Source organism: Lissotriton helveticus, chromosome 2_1, assembly GCF_964261635.1.
Source record: "Lissotriton helveticus chromosome 2_1, aLisHel1.1, whole genome shotgun sequence".
Lineage (NCBI taxonomy): Eukaryota > Metazoa > Chordata > Amphibia > Caudata > Salamandridae > Lissotriton > Lissotriton helveticus.
In genome coordinates, this window is record NC_136059.1 from 1,570,454,157 (window position 1) to 1,570,473,282 (window position 19,126).

A 19,126-nucleotide genomic window follows, 5' to 3' on the forward strand; every position below is an offset into this window, starting at 1 on the left:
GTGGTCTTTCGGTTGCATGCTGCTGATGACAACTGAACCCCTTTCCCCTGGTAGGAGCGGCAGTGCCTTTGCCTATGTTGAGATTTGAGGTTTCAGCCTCTTTCCTCATCCTCTGCATCTCATCATTCATCTAAGAATCGAAAAGGACCAATTCTCTGACTTTTAGGCTCCTAATTTTTAAGCAGTGCTCAATTTGTGCAAAGGTTTCCGGTGCTCAGAACTGGCACTTAATTGTCAGCACCTGCTCTATTGTCAGTCCACAACATGGTGGCCCTTTCTTTTTAATTTCGAGATGAGCACAACAAACATATTTATTTAATCAATATGCTAAAACAACAATTGATGGACAGAATGTAGTACAATTTCATACATTCACCCCATTACAGAGATCTGAGCCTAAAGCCATTGCTTTTTTGCTCACCATGCCATTCCAGTTTGAACCCAGCAGTACACAAATCAGTCTTGACCCTGTGCCCAATGGGAACAGTCCAACGCGAACTGCCAGGCCAGGTCCTCCCTGGACTGGAAACAAGCATCCTAGGACCAGTTTTGGGGTTTCACCCCTCTTCAGCCAGGATAACTTGACTTCAGTGGCATGGAGAGCACGGGACCCACGTCTGGGCATACCCGTCCCACTCGGGGTGAAAAATGCAAAAACAACACTTGATGGACAGAATACAGAATAATGTCAAATTCACCCCAGTACAGAGATCTGGGCCTAAATCCATCATTTTTTTGCTCACCGTGCCATTCCAGTTTGAACCCAGCCATATGCAAATCAGTCTTGACCCTGTGCCCAATGGGAACAGTCCAACCCGAACTGCCAGGCCAGATATTTAATCAATATGTACTGAAAACGATTAATACTAAACTCTGATGACATTATTATAGCTTTGTGTGGCCTGAAATAGTCTGAAGTTTCACACTTGTAGAAGTGTGATGGTTAGGGGTTATGTTTGTACTGTCAATTGAAGCTCTAGCAGAGTATGGGCGGTACAGGCTGTAGTAGCCTTCCGAGAAGGGCGCTGACACTTAATTTTTTTACAAATTAAGCACTGTTTTTAAGTGTGCATCAGGCTTCAAAGATGTCAATAGCAGCCACGAAATATAACTGTAGGAGATACCTTGGTAAAATCTGGTGCGCTAAAGGTTTTCAGAATCAATGGGAAAGCTGATCCCTTGATTGGACACTAGATGAACTGCTTGCCAGATATGAAATCTGGTTTCCGTTCTTTTGGGAGCTCCTCTGTGAAAATGGCTAGGGTTCCCATAGGGCTCAACGACATTGTCCAGGCAGCAATTGGGTGCCAGTTGCATTAAACAGGATTGCTCTGGATCCAAAAACTTTTTGACTTGTTGTGTCATTACATTTTCTCTCCATATCTGTAGGCACTGAATCATTTGAGGCCAATGCAGGTGTTTCCTGACTACAACTATGACTGATTCTAGTTCAGGTTTGTGGCGCATATATGCTGGATACCAATCATAAGTACTGCACTTCAATAGCTTTGGGGCACCTCTCCCCACAATTTCCCTAAAGCAAGGGACCAAAGGCAAGGAAGGACTTGAAACAGATCAAGACTGCAACATCTTCATAATGACTGAGACAGGGGCCTCAGTCTGTACACCGAGCATCGCTGTTCCACATCATGATAGACAGTGCTGATGTGACAGTCTTGTTGGCAAGGAGGCCGGTAATGTGGGAGTGTAAGATGAGTACGAGTAATAATGTCTGGAAGGAGAGAGACCTTCTCCTAAGTCGTCTTGGAGTGTTTCCAAGAGCAGAGGTGCAATGATTCTGTTGGCCAGCCGGAGTTTATGAGCACTACAACCAGAAGCATCTTCCTGATGGATGATGGATCACAGTTAAGTCTCTAGGGAAGACACAAGGGTGCAAGTGGTACCTGGTGAGAAAGAAAGGCATCCAGAAAGACAGTAGGAAAAAACAGATGCCGTCGACTTTCTCAAGGTCCATCTTAGAGGGTTGTGAGGAGAACCTCGACATGGGATGCTTTGCCACGGTCTATTGGCACCAAGTGAGGAGACAGCCAGTGTTTCAATGTCAGTAGGCTTGAAACCATTGAAGTCTTCAGTGGATGGTATCCTCTCAGAGCTGTTATCCTTGCAACTAACTTGGCCTTAGACGTGTACGATGTCCGTACCTACCCATGCTCAGACATCAAAACATACGATGATGACCGGTGATCTTATAAGTGCCTTGATCAATCGGTGGCAATTACTTTTTCCCCTGAACTCCCTCTTCAGGGGTCCTTTTATGAATAGTGCACAGACTCAGTAGAAAAGGGCCCATTATTGGGCCAGCGTGCAACATTTCTTCCTCTCAACATCTGCCCTGAGATCTTTTAGCATCCCTCTCGCATGCAGCCCCTCAAGGTCCCGACATGCTCTTTTTGCAATCTTCCAAAATTCACCTTCTTTGACCGAATGAGAGCTGGGTAAGCAGATCAAACACACAAAGTGCCAGAAACAGCCTTCTTCCTTCCACAGGACAGACAAAAAAAGTGATGAGACAAGCTTCAAACATGTTTAAGAAACCTTGAATAAAATACGGTGAAAAGGCGCCAACTATTCTGAGTTCCACCCCACATGAGCCAGAAAAAAAGAGAACCAAGACTGAGGCAACTGCTAGTCTAGTACATGATGAGACATGAAACCTGGTGGCTCCTTAAAGGAGCAGTGCATGTTTTTCAATCTTGTTCACTTTTAACAGAAGCATATTCCTTCGTCAGATGTAACACTTTCGTACAGTCTTTTGCTAGATGTTGCAATGTGGCTTCTTCTATTATTTAAATGTGGTTATTATCAGAGAGAAAGAAATAGAAGACCCTGGCCCGTTTCCTTTATGTTGCTTTTTGGAAAATTGTAGGTTTTCACCTCCAATTTAAAATATGGCTGATGATTTTCTTTTCTTAAAAAGATGTGTTCTCTGTTTCCACATACAAGGGGGAATGTTCTACGGTTATGATTAACAGTGAAGATCGTATGATGCATAATATTTTCTCACAATTCCCACAAATATTTTCGTCTTTACATGTTAACAGTCCACAATATATTCTTTAATTTAATGTAGTAGTGTTTGCGTACACTGCTCCCAACATGCAGCATGAATTTAAGGACATGAATTTACAGAGCGATGGGCAGAAGATTAGGCATTTATGGTGGCGGACTGGCTCAACTTCGTAATTGCCCTTCAAATGACATCTAAGCACTAGTGCATTCAAAAAGCATATTATTAATAATAACTTGTCATCGATTAAAATTTCAGAGTGTGATGAGTGCTAGCTGCCACCTTTTCTCTAGTAGAACATGCAGTTCCTAGGAAACTTGGCCACTCGATAAGTGAGCCCGTCTTTCAGGAGCACCCATACTGCAAGTTCTACGAGCACCCATACTGCATGTTCTACTACTGTCACACACTTGCCTTCTAAATGCTTGCTAAAATTAATCATGCAGCACTTGTGAAAATGCCCAATGAGAGCAATGAATGTTAAAATTCTCTGCAACAGCAAGAAAGTCTACCCAAGGAAACCTCCAGCAGGTAAACGAATCATGCTACTAGTTTTGTGGGAAATAAAGTGTGAAAAAAGGGTTTTTCCTACATACAAAATACATATTAGAACGCAAAAGAAAACTCTGTTACCAGGCAGTGGTGACCCCAGAGCTTAACTAAACTGAGTACACAGAACTAATGCAGATAAGAGGGCAAGATATTTTGTTGAGAAACTGCTAAACAAAGAGGTCTCCTGTCATTTTAAATGCACATATCCCATCTTGGAACTAGTCAAGACCTTTTTGATATTAAGAGTATAGAAGGTTTGTTATGCAGGAACAAAACAACTTGAGAGCAAGACTGGAAAAGACGGTTACAAAAGTACATTTGGCCTGCCACAGGTATACCATTAATCCCCCAAAACCGATGACCACACTATACAGTATGCCACAAAGTGCCGCTTAAGGCAGTGGGGTAGCCAAGGTTCCTAAACCCTAGCTGGGGTGTAAAATTAAGCCATAACTGGGATGCAAAGACATCTATCACCACTGGGAACCGCTGCCACTCCTTTTGCTGCCCTATTTATATCCAAGTGATGATGGAACAGATGGGAAAAATTAACATCGTCCTGATTGTGGTGCTCCTCTACCAAATATTTTTTTAGATGTAGCAAGCAGTGGCACTGAGGCACAACTACTCCTGCCCTTCGAGGACTGCAGAGCATGAGCTGCCAAAAGCACGTCTCACACGGCACTCAGTTTGGATGGACACGTGGACTGGACCTACAACATGACAAATCACCATGCAGCTGCCACATAATGACTCTAAAGATTTCAAGCCTTGAGTTCTCAAGCACCTTGTGTTTGCATGTGTTCTGTCATATGGGTAGGGGAAGGCCTTTAGAAGGTGCGCTCTCTTTGTTTCAATAGCTATGGATTATCTCCCAGACAAAGGTGCTGGCTCTTAAGGATTCATCTAAATGTTTCACTGACTGAATTCATCCAAAGGTAACTAGGTCTTAAAGGAACAATAGCCAAGGGCAGAGCTAAAAGATCTTTAAAAACAAAAGAAAAGTGGTCAAATCTACCTTCGTCTGTTGCGCAGCGGTGTATTACACTGCTCTCCCGAGAAATGGTGTAGGTGAGGCCGAGCTGAAGGAGGTCGCCTGTTGGAGGTCATCTCCCATGGTCGCATTGGTGGAGATGGTGCAGGGGGCGATGTAGTGTATTCGAAGACTGAATGTGAAAGGCGCTGTCTCTTTGGACTCGGACTATCTTCACTCTGTATAGATCAAGAAATTAAACACTAGTTAGTGCATTTTCTTAAAAAGTATTTGCAGACCCGAACAATCCGTAACTTGAGGTCCTTCACAGGCATCATACAAAACTTTTACTTCTCTATAACAATACTAAATACAGCAAAAAAAAACAACAGATTTACAAAGACATTTATTAATTCACCACAGTCAGACATAGGCAGCGTTAGACAAAGGGCCATTCACCAGTGGGGAAAGTAACCCCCATAAATAGGTAATAAGATCAAACAGTGATGAAACAGTACAGCAAACAAAGAAGCGCCCAAGGGAAATTTGTAGAACAAATGCTGAAATCATCAAACAATAGAAATTTGGTGGGAAATGTCTTGGGGGCTTTTTAGATCATATTTCACTTTCAGATATTCCTGATGGGGTGCCACGTTCTAATGTAAGCTGGGAAATTGCTACCAGGGCAGGTATACAGTGCCTTCTGAATCAGGTGGCCAAAAGACAAGGGCGTTCAAGTAAGTAATTAGTCAGACTTCAAATTAACACCTCTTTTTGCAGGTAATTGTGTTGCCTTTTTAACAAGTGCTGACAAAGCAAATAGGTATGGCTTTTGCAGAATACTTACTCACAAAGACCTACAGTAGAGGCACACATATCAGTACCAACAAATCTATAGATACCTGCCTTCAGGAGTGCCACAGACAAGCCTGTCTGCGTCCGGACGGGACAGGGGCCACCCATTATGCCCGTTTACGGCCTTTCCAGCCCCTACAATATTCAGAGAATGCATTAAGGGCACTGGAGAGGCCTCTGGCTGGGTCATGCTACCACTCACTGTGGGTAAGTGAGGAGACCATACGCTGTACTAGCTGCCCCTTTACTCCCAACCCAGGTAACCCGATATTCCAGCAAGACAATATGAAGTTGGCCCTTGTAAATTGCAGGTTTCTTGCTAAACATAAAATTGAAATCTAGGATTTCCTCATTGACCATAAGCCTGAAGTCATGTTTCTCAATGAAACCTGTCTTAGTGAGGACTCTGCCCCCAAAAAATTAGAAGCACTCCCAAATTACTATGGCATGCTTAGACAAGATCGCCCTCTTAGGCGCGGAGGTGGAATAGCCATCCTTTTTCGCCTGTCACTTAACTGCACTTTGGATAAAGTCCAAATAGAAAGTGCTGAAGCGGCCCATTTCACCCTGAAGAGGGCAAATGACTATTATGAGCGGTCTTTTAATTTACCGCCCACCTGGGTTGCCAAATCTTGCAGAACTAGCCACGCAACTTGCCCTTCAGTACACTACCTTTATGGTTTTGGGTGACCTAAGCTTTCACATGGAGGATCACCTGAAGACTGAGGTGCAAGCCTTACGCAAAGAACTGGCCAGCTTACAATTAGAACTTAAATCGATGGTGCTAACACACCGTGCGGGCCATTTGCTGGACCCCATCTTCTCGAATCATCCAGGGCTCTTGGTTGAGCCACCGAACCCCCATCCATTGGTCCAACCACTACCTCATAGTATTTCATATCCCCCTACCTAAACCAAGACCTGCGAAAAAAGCGACTCTGCTCTTCCACGTAGGAAATGATCCAAGTTCAATTGTGAGAGTTTTTCCAGCACACTTCGGAAAAATCCACCTCTACTAAGAAACAACATGATTCAGCCAAAGCTTCAGTAGAGTAGTGGATCACAGAAGCACTTGATGAGGTAGCCACCTGGACCACTAAGATTCCGAAGAGAGGATCTAAATCAGCACCCTGGTACAATGAAGAGCTGCGAAATGCTAAACAAGGCTGTAAGCTCCTAGAACATAAATGGAGGGTAGCCTTCTCTAAAGAATTTAAGGAAGCTTCTAAAACAGCACAAAACAAGTACCATTCGCTACTCAAAGAGAGGCGCACAGTGTAGAAGGAGAAAATAGAAATGGTAGAAAACTCATCCAAGGAACTGTTTGCTACTCTCAAAGAGATTTCATCTCTTGAGAGGACACTGATTACTCCTATCAGCTCTGAGGAGTGGTGCAATCTGATTACTGATTTCTTCCTTCAAAAAATATCTATTATATACAACTCCTTCACTGAGGAAGCAAGTAATGGCCCTTTCGGACAAGATGAGAAACCAACTAAGCTGGGGTTCACTCCCCTGGGGGATGCTGATCCCCCCCTCGCCCACCCAACACGACAGAACTCAAGGATGTTGTCTTAAAAATTAAATCTGGTTCCCCTGCCAATCCAGTGGCAACTAGCAGAATAAGGGAGGGCATAGAACTGATATTACCCTTCGTGCAACAACTAATAGACTCATCTTTTAAATGTGGGCCGGTCCCTAGGTCCTGGAAGCACGCTATTGTCATACCTTTAAAGAAAAACCCTCAGCTAATACCGAGCTGTTAGACAATCTCCGTCCCATCTCTTTACTCCCCTACGTCTCTAAAATCAAAGAAGGTTGTGAATAAACAATTAGTGGCTCATATCAACATACACAATCTTCTACACCCTACACAATCAGGTTTTAGAGTATCATTCTCAACTGAATCACCACTCCTCTTTGCTACAGAGTCTATTTGGAGACGGTTGGACGCCGGTCAGATGGTTGCCCTGGTCCTGCTGGAGCCAAGTGCCACCTTCGATACGGTATCCCACAAACCACTACTTCGGCGTCTCCAGGTGTGCCGACTAGACGGGGTAGCACTAAAGTGGATGGGGTCCTTGTTAGAGGACCATAGTTTCCAGGTCGCACAGCACCCTCATCGATCCAAAACTCTGCCACTCCTCCAAGGAGTTCCACAAGGCTTTATCCTGAGCACCACCCTCTTTAATCTGTGTATCGGCCCACTGGCAGACATTACGGACAAATATATAAGATCTCAATGGTGTCATATGCGGATGACACCAAGCTTGTAGTGACCCTTGCTCCAGACTCTAGTGAGTCAGCGATACAGTTCTCTTCCTGTGTCAATGATCTGGCCTCATGGATGTCAAAAACTGCCTAATTGAATGGTAGTAAGACGGAGGTCAAGAATCTTGGAGTGTGGCTCTATCCAAAACTTTCCTTCGAGGTCCACACTAGAAAGGTAGCAGGGAGATGCTTTGGCACCCTCAAGATGCTAAGGAAAACCTTAGACATCCTCCCCGTATCGGCAAGGAAAACTATAGTTCACACCTTGGTGACCTTGCAGTTGGATTATGGGAATTTCCTATATACCTGGGTGCGCCAAAACGTTGCCTGTAACACCTCCAACTAATTCAGAATGCAGATGCATGCCTTGTCCTTAATCTACTGAGGCGTGCCTCAATGAAGAAAGCCCTTGACTCCCTTCACTGGCTGCCAACTGGAAAGAGAATTCTTTTCAAAGCCCTGTGTTTCTGTCACCGGAGCATACAGGGGAAAGGCCCCAGCTATCTGCGTGATTTTCTAACCCCTTACAATCCCAGTCAACAGCTAAGATCGACAGGAGCGCACCTGCTCAAAATACCGAAGATAAAAAAGGCAAGGATGGGAGCATGCTCATTTGGCTACCCGGTGGCCAAAAATTAGAACTCACTCCCACCTCTGCTCCGCGCATAAAGTTCGGAATCCACCTTTTGTAGAGGCCTAAAACCTAGCTCGATCAGCTTTAGTCCGGTTCCCTTTCCACTCTAGCTGAAACTGCTTCTTAGCACGGGGACACACCTGTTGGTGTAGCCATACGCTCTATAAATGACGTATTTTTATTACAGATATACAGGAACCAGTAAGAACAGACTAAAATACATACGGACATTTAAGGACAAATGACCCATGGTCATCCATAATGCAATGCAGTAGAAAACACAGGGTGAACCACATCAAGGGAGCACAGAGGGTGTACAGCAATGGAGCACAGGTGGCTGAGAAGAAGCATTTAAAGCACCTCAGAGGAGCAATGGCTAAAGAGTCATAGGACAGCACTTCCTGATAGACACTTCATAATCGCAGTGGGTGATGTGCAATTAAGCAGGACAGAGCTGTACATCACAGGGTCACCAGCTGTATACAATATAGGGCACAGACTCACGTGGCAGGCATGTTTGGTCATCGTCATCAATCAAATTTATTCTCAGAGACGTGTGCGAGAAATTGAAAGGTGACTTAAGCCCGGAGGAGGTTCAGATAAAAGTGGTATTAGGACCTCTGCGCGCCAAGATAATTCTTACTTTTGCCTCGACTTAAATTGATGGCTGCTCCCACGTTTGTTTTTTGTACTGATGACGCCCTAACTAACAAGGTCGAAATGCTGTCGTCTTCCTTTGGCAAATTTAGAGAAAGCATATATTGTGTTCTGTTCCGGTCACTTGACAGACTTATTTTTATGTTAATTTTTCCTCTGCCATGGTCTTTTGTTTATACTGTAATATGCACTTTTCATTTGTGTAAGTCTTTTGTAACTCTGTGAGCACCAGTTGATTATTGTACTATTTATATGTCATTTATGAGTATTTTTTAATATCAAACGTGTTTCAGATAACTGTTGTGGGTACTTTTTTATCTTCTGTAATTTTCTCCTCAATGAATTGTCCTATATTAGTTTTATGTTTGAGGAGAAAAAAAATTGTTTAAAATTAGTCCCTGAATCAGTGTTGCTATAACATTGCCTAATTAGTAGGCAGCAGAGCAGAGTGACACTGAAGCCAAACAGGTGGTAAGCAATGGGCGGGCTCCAAGCCCTTTTGGTAAACAATAGTGTCTCGCAAGCGAGAGCGCATGTGCAAGTGCATGCTGCTCACGTTAGCGCATGCAGCTCAAGCAGGCTCAACCCTAAAGATACAAAGAGAAGACTAATTGCACTACATTTCTACCCAATTTTAGGCAGTTCCATCAAATAGTGCATAAGTGGTTAGTCACACGCTAAAAAATGATGGATGGAATACTGAATAAATCATACATTCATCCCCAGTCAAGAGATCTGGGTTAAATCCATTGTTCTTTTGCTCACTATGTCACTCCAGTTAAGACCCATCCATATGCAAATCAGTCTAGACCCTGTTCCTTAAGGGAACAGTTCAAACCGAACTGCCAAGCCAGGTCCTTCCTGGAACTGAAACAAGCATCCTGGGACCGGTTTCTGGGTAGTACCCCTCATCACCCAGGCTAGCTTGAATCCAGGGAGCAAGGGACCCACGTCTGGCCATACCCATCCCACTTAGGGCGAAAAGTGCATCGCAAACAAATGATGAATGGAATTCGGAATAAATCATACATTCACCCCTAAGTGCACCAGGATATTTCCATGGAGGAGAGGTTGCTTCCTCTATTGTCCTGATGAAGATCGTGTCTCAATTTATCTGAAGGGGCGAAGCGGCAACGTTCTAACTTGCCATACTGATAGTTATATTGCAGTGGCAAAACTGAACTCACATGTTGAGTTTTCTTCATGTAAATTGTGATGCTACTTAGTCAGCATTGTTAATGGCTTTTGCTTTTTAGGGAAAAACACAGGCGCACCTTTATTCACTTATTTCACCGATTACCTTCACCTTGAAGTTTTCTGGAGCACCTATTATATATAATGTTGATCTGACATGATTATTCAGAATCAGAAAATTTTATTTGGAGGCAATAAACATTCATAAAAGTAACATAACAATCCATAAACAATTAAAACCACATAATAAAAAACACCTCAACGAAAAAGTAACATATAGCAGCAGTTAAAACAGCATACATACAGTAAGACAGTATTAGAAGCCTGATCATAAAAGCATAGTACAGCGGGCCCTCACAGCAGGTCTTAAATAGGAGCCAATATGCAAAATAGCTTCATCATCTGAAAATGAAAAATTTCCTAGTAGACACAACGGAAAGTTTCAATTCTATTAAGGACTCTGAGGCGAGGATTATGCTCTGCTTTCTTTATTTTCCAACACCAGCAGCTTCAACATTACAACAAAAAACTCTTTCCCAGGAACCCCAGGGAACGGGCAGTCCGAGAGGTCAACCAATCAGCATCCACGCATGTCCTCAAGGTCCGGGGAATGCTGGGATATCTCCTCTTTCTTAACTGCGAACCATTCAGCCGTCAACGAAGTCCATTAGTCCGTCTTAGATGTGTCTGGTCCTGAAAGAGGTAAGAGAACAACGAATGAACCAGAACTTAACCAACATAAGGCTGACAAAGGTAGAATACCAATAAGGAGCAATATGATCAGAAAAACACAACAATAAGGCAGTTACTTAGAATAGCAAATAACCTTACAATAATATTGAGACCAATACTTAAACCTTACGGCGTATTTGATACATAGGCCGGGTGGGAGAGAGTGACTGACTCCTCAGGAACTCTGGGAGGGAATAGTCCTTGCCTCCGAGTCCTTAATAGAATTGAAACTTTTCTTCGTGTCTACTAGGAAGTTTTTCATTCTATGGCAGGACCGAAGGCGAGGATTATGCTCGTTCAAAGCTTGTCCACCACCAGGGAAACCATGTCAATGACTGGTTTAAAATAAAATCTTTTAAACATTGAGTCTGATGACCAGTCAGCGGCATTGAGAATATCCTCGAGACGAGCTCCGAGGGTAAATGCTTTGGAGGCCATCGCTCCTCTCACTGAGTGAGCACCGAAGTGCGAAATGTCAATGCCCGCTTCCCGCATGACCCATCTAACCCATCTTGCAATGGTGGGAGAAGACACAGCCTTGAAGGGTTTCCTGAGAGAGATCAGCAACTGATTTACACTGTGAGGGCGAAGTTCATCCGTCATGCTCTCATAAGCCTTGAGACAACGCCCACACATAACTTTGGGTGTTTATCAAAAGCTGGGTATGAAATTACCCTGGAGTTCGACTTGTTACGTCGAGAAACATGAAAAGTGACCCCTTGGGGGGAAAAAACCAGACCAGAGAGATCAAGAACCCACACATCAGAAACCCTCCTGCAGGAGACCAAACAAAGGAGCATGGCCAACTTTGCAGAGAGTTGTTTGCGAGACAGGTATCTATTGGAAGGCCAAGACTTGAAGAGATGCAAAACCTTGTTAACATCCCACAGTTGCGAGTACCTAGGAAAGGGAGGCAGGGATAGACGAATACCCCTTAACAATTTACACACAAAAGGGTGTTCCACCACAGCAGCGCCCTGCACCGGATCATGACCCGCCGAAATGGCTGATCTGTACGAATTTATGGTGCGATAAGCCAAACCCTCTGTGGCTAGGGAAGCCAGGACGTTCAGGACGTGGACCACTTCGCACCCCACGGGATCCTGACCCCGGCTAAGGCACCAACCCACCCATCTGGACCAAGCCGAACGGTATCGTTTGTTGGTGCCGTCAGCCCACACCGCTGCCAAGATAGTCTGAGCTTCTCCCGATAAGCCTCGGAGTCTTCAACGTTGCCGGAACTCCTCCAGGCCATGAGGGGCACCCGATTCTCCAGGACTAGCGGATGAGGCCCTCCTTGGGGATCCCGAAGAATCATGTGATCGAGGTGTAGAAGGATTGGAGAATCCCAAGAAAGTTCCAGAAGAACTAGAACCAAACTTGCGACTTCCAATAAGGCGTGATCAGCACCACCGTCGCCTGCTGGCGGCGAACCTGCCCTGTGAGGCGCATGATCATCGCAAACGGTGGGAAGACGTACCCAGTCTCCAGGGACCAGTCCTGAAGAAAAGCGTCCGTCGCCGCCGCTAGAGGATCCGGTTTCCAACTGAAGAAATGGGGAAGTTGGTGGTCCAGGCGGGAAGCAAAGAGGTCCACCGAGAAGGGGCCCCAAAGTGCCTGGAGCCTCTGGAACATCATGGGATCCAGTTGCCAGAGGCTGACATCCGACCATTCTCAGGAGCACCAGTCCGCCTCCACATTGGCGGCTCCCGGAAGGTACTCCGTCGTCACTGCGACTCTGTTATCCAAGCAAAAGGTCCAATACTCCTTGGCCATGTCCGCTAGGACCTTGGACTTAGTTGCCCCCAGGCGGTTTATATAGCGGACAGCAGACACATTGTCCATTTTGAGAAGGACATGGCAGCTGAACCTGTCTTTGGTCCAGCATTCGATGGCGAAAGAGCCCACAAGAAGTTCCAAGCAATTGATGTGAAGGCGCTGTTCGTCCGCGGACCATTTTCCTCCGGTAAAGGAGTCCCTGCAACGCGCTCCCCAGCCCGACCTGCTGGCGTCCGATTCTATAACAATGTACGGGGCTGAGCTGAAAATGGCCCTCCCGTTCCAGGCCTCCATATGGTCCAGCCACCACTGCATTTCCAGCCGCACCTCGTCCGTGGGGGGATACGAGTTCCGAGTACTGCAAACCCCTCCTGAGGTGAGTGGCCGTCAACCTCTGAAGGGCCCTGTAATGCTGGGGCCCTGGAAAGATGGCCATTATGGAGAAGGAAAGAAGGCCCACCACCCTGGCCCTTTGCCGGAGAGGTGGTGGTGCCGCCTGAGCTCCCTGCGAATCTTGGAAACTTTCCTGGAGGGAAGACTTAATGTCGTTTTGACCGAGTCTATCACAAATCCCAGAAATGTTGTTTGCTGGGCAGGAGTTAAGAGGGACTTTTTCTCGTTGATGACAAAACCTAAACTCTGCAAGAGCTGCACCGTCGTCCGAAGTTGCTCCGCGAGCAAGGTGGAAGACTGAGCCAAGAGAAGGAGGTCGTCGAGATAGATCAGGAGTCGGAAGCCCCGAGCCCTGAGGTACTGCACCACAGGTTTGAGCACCTTGGTGAAGCACCAAGGGGCTGAAGAAAGACCGAAAGTTAGCGTTGCCTGGCCCTTCCATAGGAATTGAAGGAACCTGCGATGCGGGGGAAAAATCGGGATGGAAAGGTAAGCGTCCTTCGGAACGAGGCACACCATCCAGTCGTTTGGGCGCAGGCGGTCTCGCAGTAGGTAGATTCCCTCCATTTTGAAATGGCGGTAAACCAACCAACTGTTGAACTCCTTTAGATTGATGACCGGGCGTTGGCCGCCGTCCGCTTTGTCCACTAAAAAGATATTGCGCAAAATAAACGCTTGGGTGGAGGGAGGCGCACACTACCGCCCCTTTGTGGAGGAGGTCTTGAACTTCTGCGTCCACCAGAGTCGAGTGAGCGGACGTGAAAACCAGGGGCCGTGGACGGCAATCCTGTCTTGGGGTCCCGTAGAACTCTATGTGAAACCCTTTCATGGTCTGAAGCACCCACGCACCCAATTGTGAGCGAACAAAGCCAACCTGCCCCCCACCCGCAAATGGGGGTAAGGAGAGAGACTCACCTGAGTGATTTTGGAACTGGCCTCTGCCTCCTCCTCTGGCGCCTCTGCCCCTTCCGATTCTGAGCGACTGGAAGAATTCTTGCTTGGGTTGGTCACCCGTCTTCTTGAAGCCTTTGTTGGGAGCTTGAGTGTAGAAGCGGCCGGTCGAGCGCCCCCGGCCACGACCGACCCCGACTAAAACCTTTGGATTGAACACTCTTTTAATAGAGGCCTGCGCCTTGTCACGGGTGGTGAAGGTGGACACAAACTTTGTGAGCTTCTTCACAAAGGGTTCGCCGAAGAGCCCCCCATCCGCTACTGCTCCCGCCTCCAAAGAGGCTAAGTCTCCTAACTTTGGATCCACCTTGAGCAACATGGAGCGACGCCTCTCTGTGGTAAGGGCGCAGTTCGGGTTCCCCAAGAAGACAAACGCGCGCTGAGCTCAGCCAGAGACTGACTCCAGGGAGAATGTGGTACCAGAGGCCTTTGCCTCCTCCGCAAGATCTAACATTTTTGACTTCCCTCATCTAAGGGATCTACTTGGGGCACTGCAGGACGCGCCAAAAAGACTGCCTTAAGGCGCTCAAAAGCCCACCGATCCACGGTCTCTTCCGCTTTACGCCAACGTGGTGGGGGTTGGCGCTCCCCAGAGGCGTAGGCGCAAGTCACCTTCATAATACGCTTTTCAAAAGGTCCCATGGCTGCAGCGACGGCTTGGTGGATGGAGGTATCCACAGCGTCGCAAAAGGCATCGTCCACTGGGAGAGCCTGAAAGGTTTCCTCCTCATAAAATTCCCCTTCCATGATAATGGTGATACTGCCAAACAAACAAGTAAGGGGTATTTTTGGCGAACCTGAGGCTCTTAGGCTTTGGAAGAAGGAAAAAACGTCATCAACCCTGGGTCCTCCACCCACTAAATCAGAGGGGTCTTACTGCTGAAGGAGCTCTTTCCCCCAAAGCAGTCGCGTAGAAAAAAACCAGGGTTGGCCCCTGAAGATATCGACAGCCTTATTGAAATGCTGGCTTACTGGGCTAAACTCAGGCTGCACAAAGAACACAGACCCGAACTCGGGTGTCACTGCTCCAGGTTTTGGGCTTCACGCTCTGCGGGGACGAGGTGACAGGAACTTCCTGACAGCGAGCGTTCCCGCCGAGTGAACGAGTAGGAAAGAGACGCGAGCACACTCTAGCGGCCGCTGCCGCAAGCCCACAGAAAAACAAACCGCGAAGGGAGAGATGAGGACGCTCCCGCGGTAACCTATCAAGAAAACCCAGCGATCGCACTGCTCTTGGCACAACAGACACCGTGAATACCTGGGGGGGGGGGGGGGGGGGGGGGGGAAGAGTACAGCGCTCGCGCTGAATCGTACAACAGGGCAATAATCAATATCTAGAATCGCATAGCGCAAACAAGCAGACACCTTTACGTTTTAACACTGCGGTCGCGTTATGACCGGAAAAAATAGCAATAAATAAACAAGCCCAACACTGCCACAACCATAGAGGAGCAATGGGAGGTACTTATCTGCTGGTGAGCAGGAAAAGAAAGAGAAGATATCCCAGCATTTCCCGGACCTTGAGGACATGCGTAGATGCTGATTGGTTGACCTCTCGGACTGCCCTTTCCCTGGGGTTCATGGGAAAGAGAGTTTTTTTGTTGTAATGGTGAAGCTGCTGGTGTTGGATAATAAAGAAATCAGAGCATAATTCTCGCCTCTGGTCCTGCCATAGAATTGTAATAAGACATTAAACGCTGGTCTGCAGTGTGTGAGGTAATGGCATTTTTTTTATAAAGTGAGACTAAAATGGTCTTGTGTACCTTCCATAAATTTACAGAAAAATGCGAACTGCAACATTAATTGTCTGGGGCACATATTGTATATAATGTAGATCTGACATGATTGTTTAATAATTAAAACACTGTCCAACCAAATGTAATAGATTTGTTTCGCCACAGAAGTCTAGATAAAGCTTCTTCCATGGGAACCGTTGTTGTTTTCTAAATGTGTAACCAGATTTACAGGCATACTGGGTTGTTCTATATTATTTACACAATTTTTAAATGAGCAGGTTCTTTCAAGGAAATAAAGCCCTCAAACTAATGGCAGTTCTTGTCAAACAGAACAAGAAGGCAAAGCCAATAGGTCTTGCCTTTGGGACAGGTTTGTTTTGCCAACGGTTTATAGCCTTCCTGCACTGAATACCCATTTCATTATTTACTTTATTTGGTTTCATTTGGAAAAAAAACATAAAAGTATAAACATCTTTTTAAAAAATACATTCTGACAAGAAATACATGAATTATTTGTTAAAATGATCACAGTAAATTAATTACATATTAAAAATAACATTAAAAAATTTACTGATTAAAAACATGCTACAAAGATTTAAAGTGTGTCAGGGCTTAAATTACAGATTAGTTCTGTGTCGAATGCAAAATTTTAAGAACCTGGCTATATTTATGGCTATACGGTCGGATTCCAAAAGTTGTAGAACCATATAAGCGGGACGACATTGGCGTAGGCCCAAACATTTTAGGATTGGCATGAGCCATCGCTTTCTGGGTTCAATATAAAATTTACAGAAAAAAGTTAGGTGTAGAAGCGATTGTCGGGATATTCAGTCACAGGGGCAACAGCACAGCACCTTTGTCCAGTCATTAACCGTTGGAAAGGTGACAAATCGGTGGAAGATGTTAAGTCTGAAACGGGTCAGTAAAAATCTATCATATCTAGATAGATTCGAAGTTAAGTATGGCTGAATCGTCAAAGATGTTTGAACTAACAATGAGTGCTGGACAGAAGTTTTATTTACTTCAGCCAGCAAACGAAGGCCTGCTAAATCCATTAGGCATTGATTTTTTAACAACTTTCTCGAAGTCTGTGCCATTTCAAGGGGGTTATGGTAATAATTCTCCAGGCCAAGATCGTAGAGAAACTTCCTAACGTATTCCAGCCACTGAATCTTTTTTGTGTTTTCTAGTATCAGGCAGTCTGTTACAACCGATTGAGTGAACGCTAGCTTATTTGAGGTCCAAAGACGGTGCCATCGAAGAATTGGCTGGATCTTTATAATATCGGAAATGTGGATCACGCCTGATTCTAAATGGCAACTGAATGTGGACGTGCTTTGTGGAACTGCAAGTAGAAAGCTATTTTCCACTTTTTGTATGGAATCTACCTGTACATATCCCCACAGCCCCGCCCCATAAACGGCTATACTAACGCATTTGGCCTGGTAAATACGTAACATCTCTTCCGGGGGTCGTTTTCCTAATCTCTGGGTAAAAGCTACTAAGGCCATTGTGGATTTTAAAAACAGCAATTTTCTAGCCTCTATAGCTCTTCTCCAGGTTCCTTTTTCGTCTATTACAACTCCTAGGTAGGGATAAGTGGGAGTATGGTCTACCCTAGAGTTGTTACAACAGAGAATCTCCCTTTGACCTACAGTTGTTTTACATCACTATTATTTCCCTTTTTCATATATAGGACATCCAAAAACTGTTCAGAACACAAGAACATTTATAAAAATATCTTTTTAATTTCTTTTATCAAAATATTTTTTGTAGTATTATTCTCTTTTTTTAAAACATATATGAATTATTTTTCTATTTTTTACAATTATAAACCATACATAGATCATTCAAAATCAGGATGTATATGGACAAAAAAAAAATCAAATAACATAATATACACAACACATGTTATCCCCGAGAAAGGCGACACGCAACAAACTCACACAACCTCTTTCATACAACCCCTTTCCCCAAACTCGCACTCAATCAATCTGGGAGGATCTGCTACAGAGTGAGATAGTGGTTTCCATAGACTATATTCAACAACTGCACAAGGCAGGATCGTAGTCAGACTCTATAGATGTCATTCCCTTTTCTTAATTTACGACCGGAGGTCATGATGAATTTTTTTGATGTTAATTTTTAAATCTAGGTCCGACATAAATACATTATATCGGGTTAGTGAGCGTTGGAGTTCAAGGGGAGTACGAGCAATGATCACCGCATCATCCGCATAGAGGAGAGCGGGGATCGGACGTTTGTGAACTAGGGGTAGGTCCTGGCACCCTTCCAACATGGCTAGTTCAAGGCCATTTGTATAGAGAGTAAAAAGAAATGTGGCATTTTCTCTGGACCTGAATTAGAGTTGTAGGCAGCTCTCCTGAAGCTCGAATCAGAGGACCACTATCTGCCGAGTTTTGGAGTGATGAAACAATTTTCAAAACTGTATCTGTAAGTGTCAGGTTGAGTTGCGTCATTTTACACGCCCTTTCAAAGGCTGTAAACCATCTGGTGATTCATCAACCTCAGTGTACTTGGGGATTGTAGGGTTGAAAATGTCATCCTTCTCCCAATATATAATTTTGCTGCCACCAGAGATAGGTCCTCGGCACAACTCCGCTCTTTCATTTTCAACAGCTAAGAGTTTAGCCTCTAATGCTATCCTCTTGGCTAGTTTTTGAACATCTGCATCTTTACGGTCCATTTCTTCTGGGGTACTACCATAAGTACTCCCAGTGGTATTTCTTTCTGTAGGGTTGCAGCTGGAATCGTCATAGACTTTATCCACTTCAGTATCCTCTGCCCCTTCTCCAAGAAGGTTTTCTCTCAGCCATGGTGCTTGCATTTTCTGCGTTTGCAGATGTGCCTTTATGGGTCTAGGCCCCATGTGAGGTTCCATGGTTTGCAGAGGGTCCTAATAGTGTCCAACTGTAGGTACTTGTAGGGCCCCGGGTTGATCTCCTGGAAAGAACCTGCTGCATCAGTCATGGTTTTAAAGTAGTTGCTAATACAGAATTTGTAGTTTTTAGAAACTACAAAAAATGGTAAATACTTTCTAAAGGCCTAACTAACTTAAATACTTTTTAGATTCTATACAGTTTTATTGTGGGATTTAACGCAATGCCATGACAGCTAGGTTTTAAACAGTTTAGAAAAATTCGAAATTGGGCACCAAAACCAGATCGAACAGGAGAGTACGTTTGTCAATAGAAATACTTTTGCATTTAACAAGTTGACACAATGCAATTTTCAAAAGCTGTAATATTATCCTATGGGAGGAAGAACAATTACAGCATTCAGGTACAGTACAGAAAATTATGGGACCAATCTCCAGGAGTTAAGGTAAGTGATGGGCAAGGTTCAAGGCA

General features: G+C 45.0%; 1 protein-coding gene across 5 annotated transcripts in view; it reads right to left on the reverse strand.

Annotated features, from left to right (window-relative positions):
* The window catches only part of RNF38 (ring finger protein 38), a 745,333-nt gene that overhangs the window by 352,600 nt on the left and 373,607 nt on the right, over positions 1-19,126 (reverse strand). For all 5 annotated transcript variants that reach the window (XM_078676542.1, XM_078676544.1, XM_078676543.1 and 2 more), the window contains one exon: positions 4,599-4,792. In XM_078676542.1, coding sequence (XP_078532668.1) covers positions 4,599-4,792 — 194 coding nt within the window. The remainder of the gene's footprint in view (positions 1-4,598; positions 4,793-19,126) is intronic.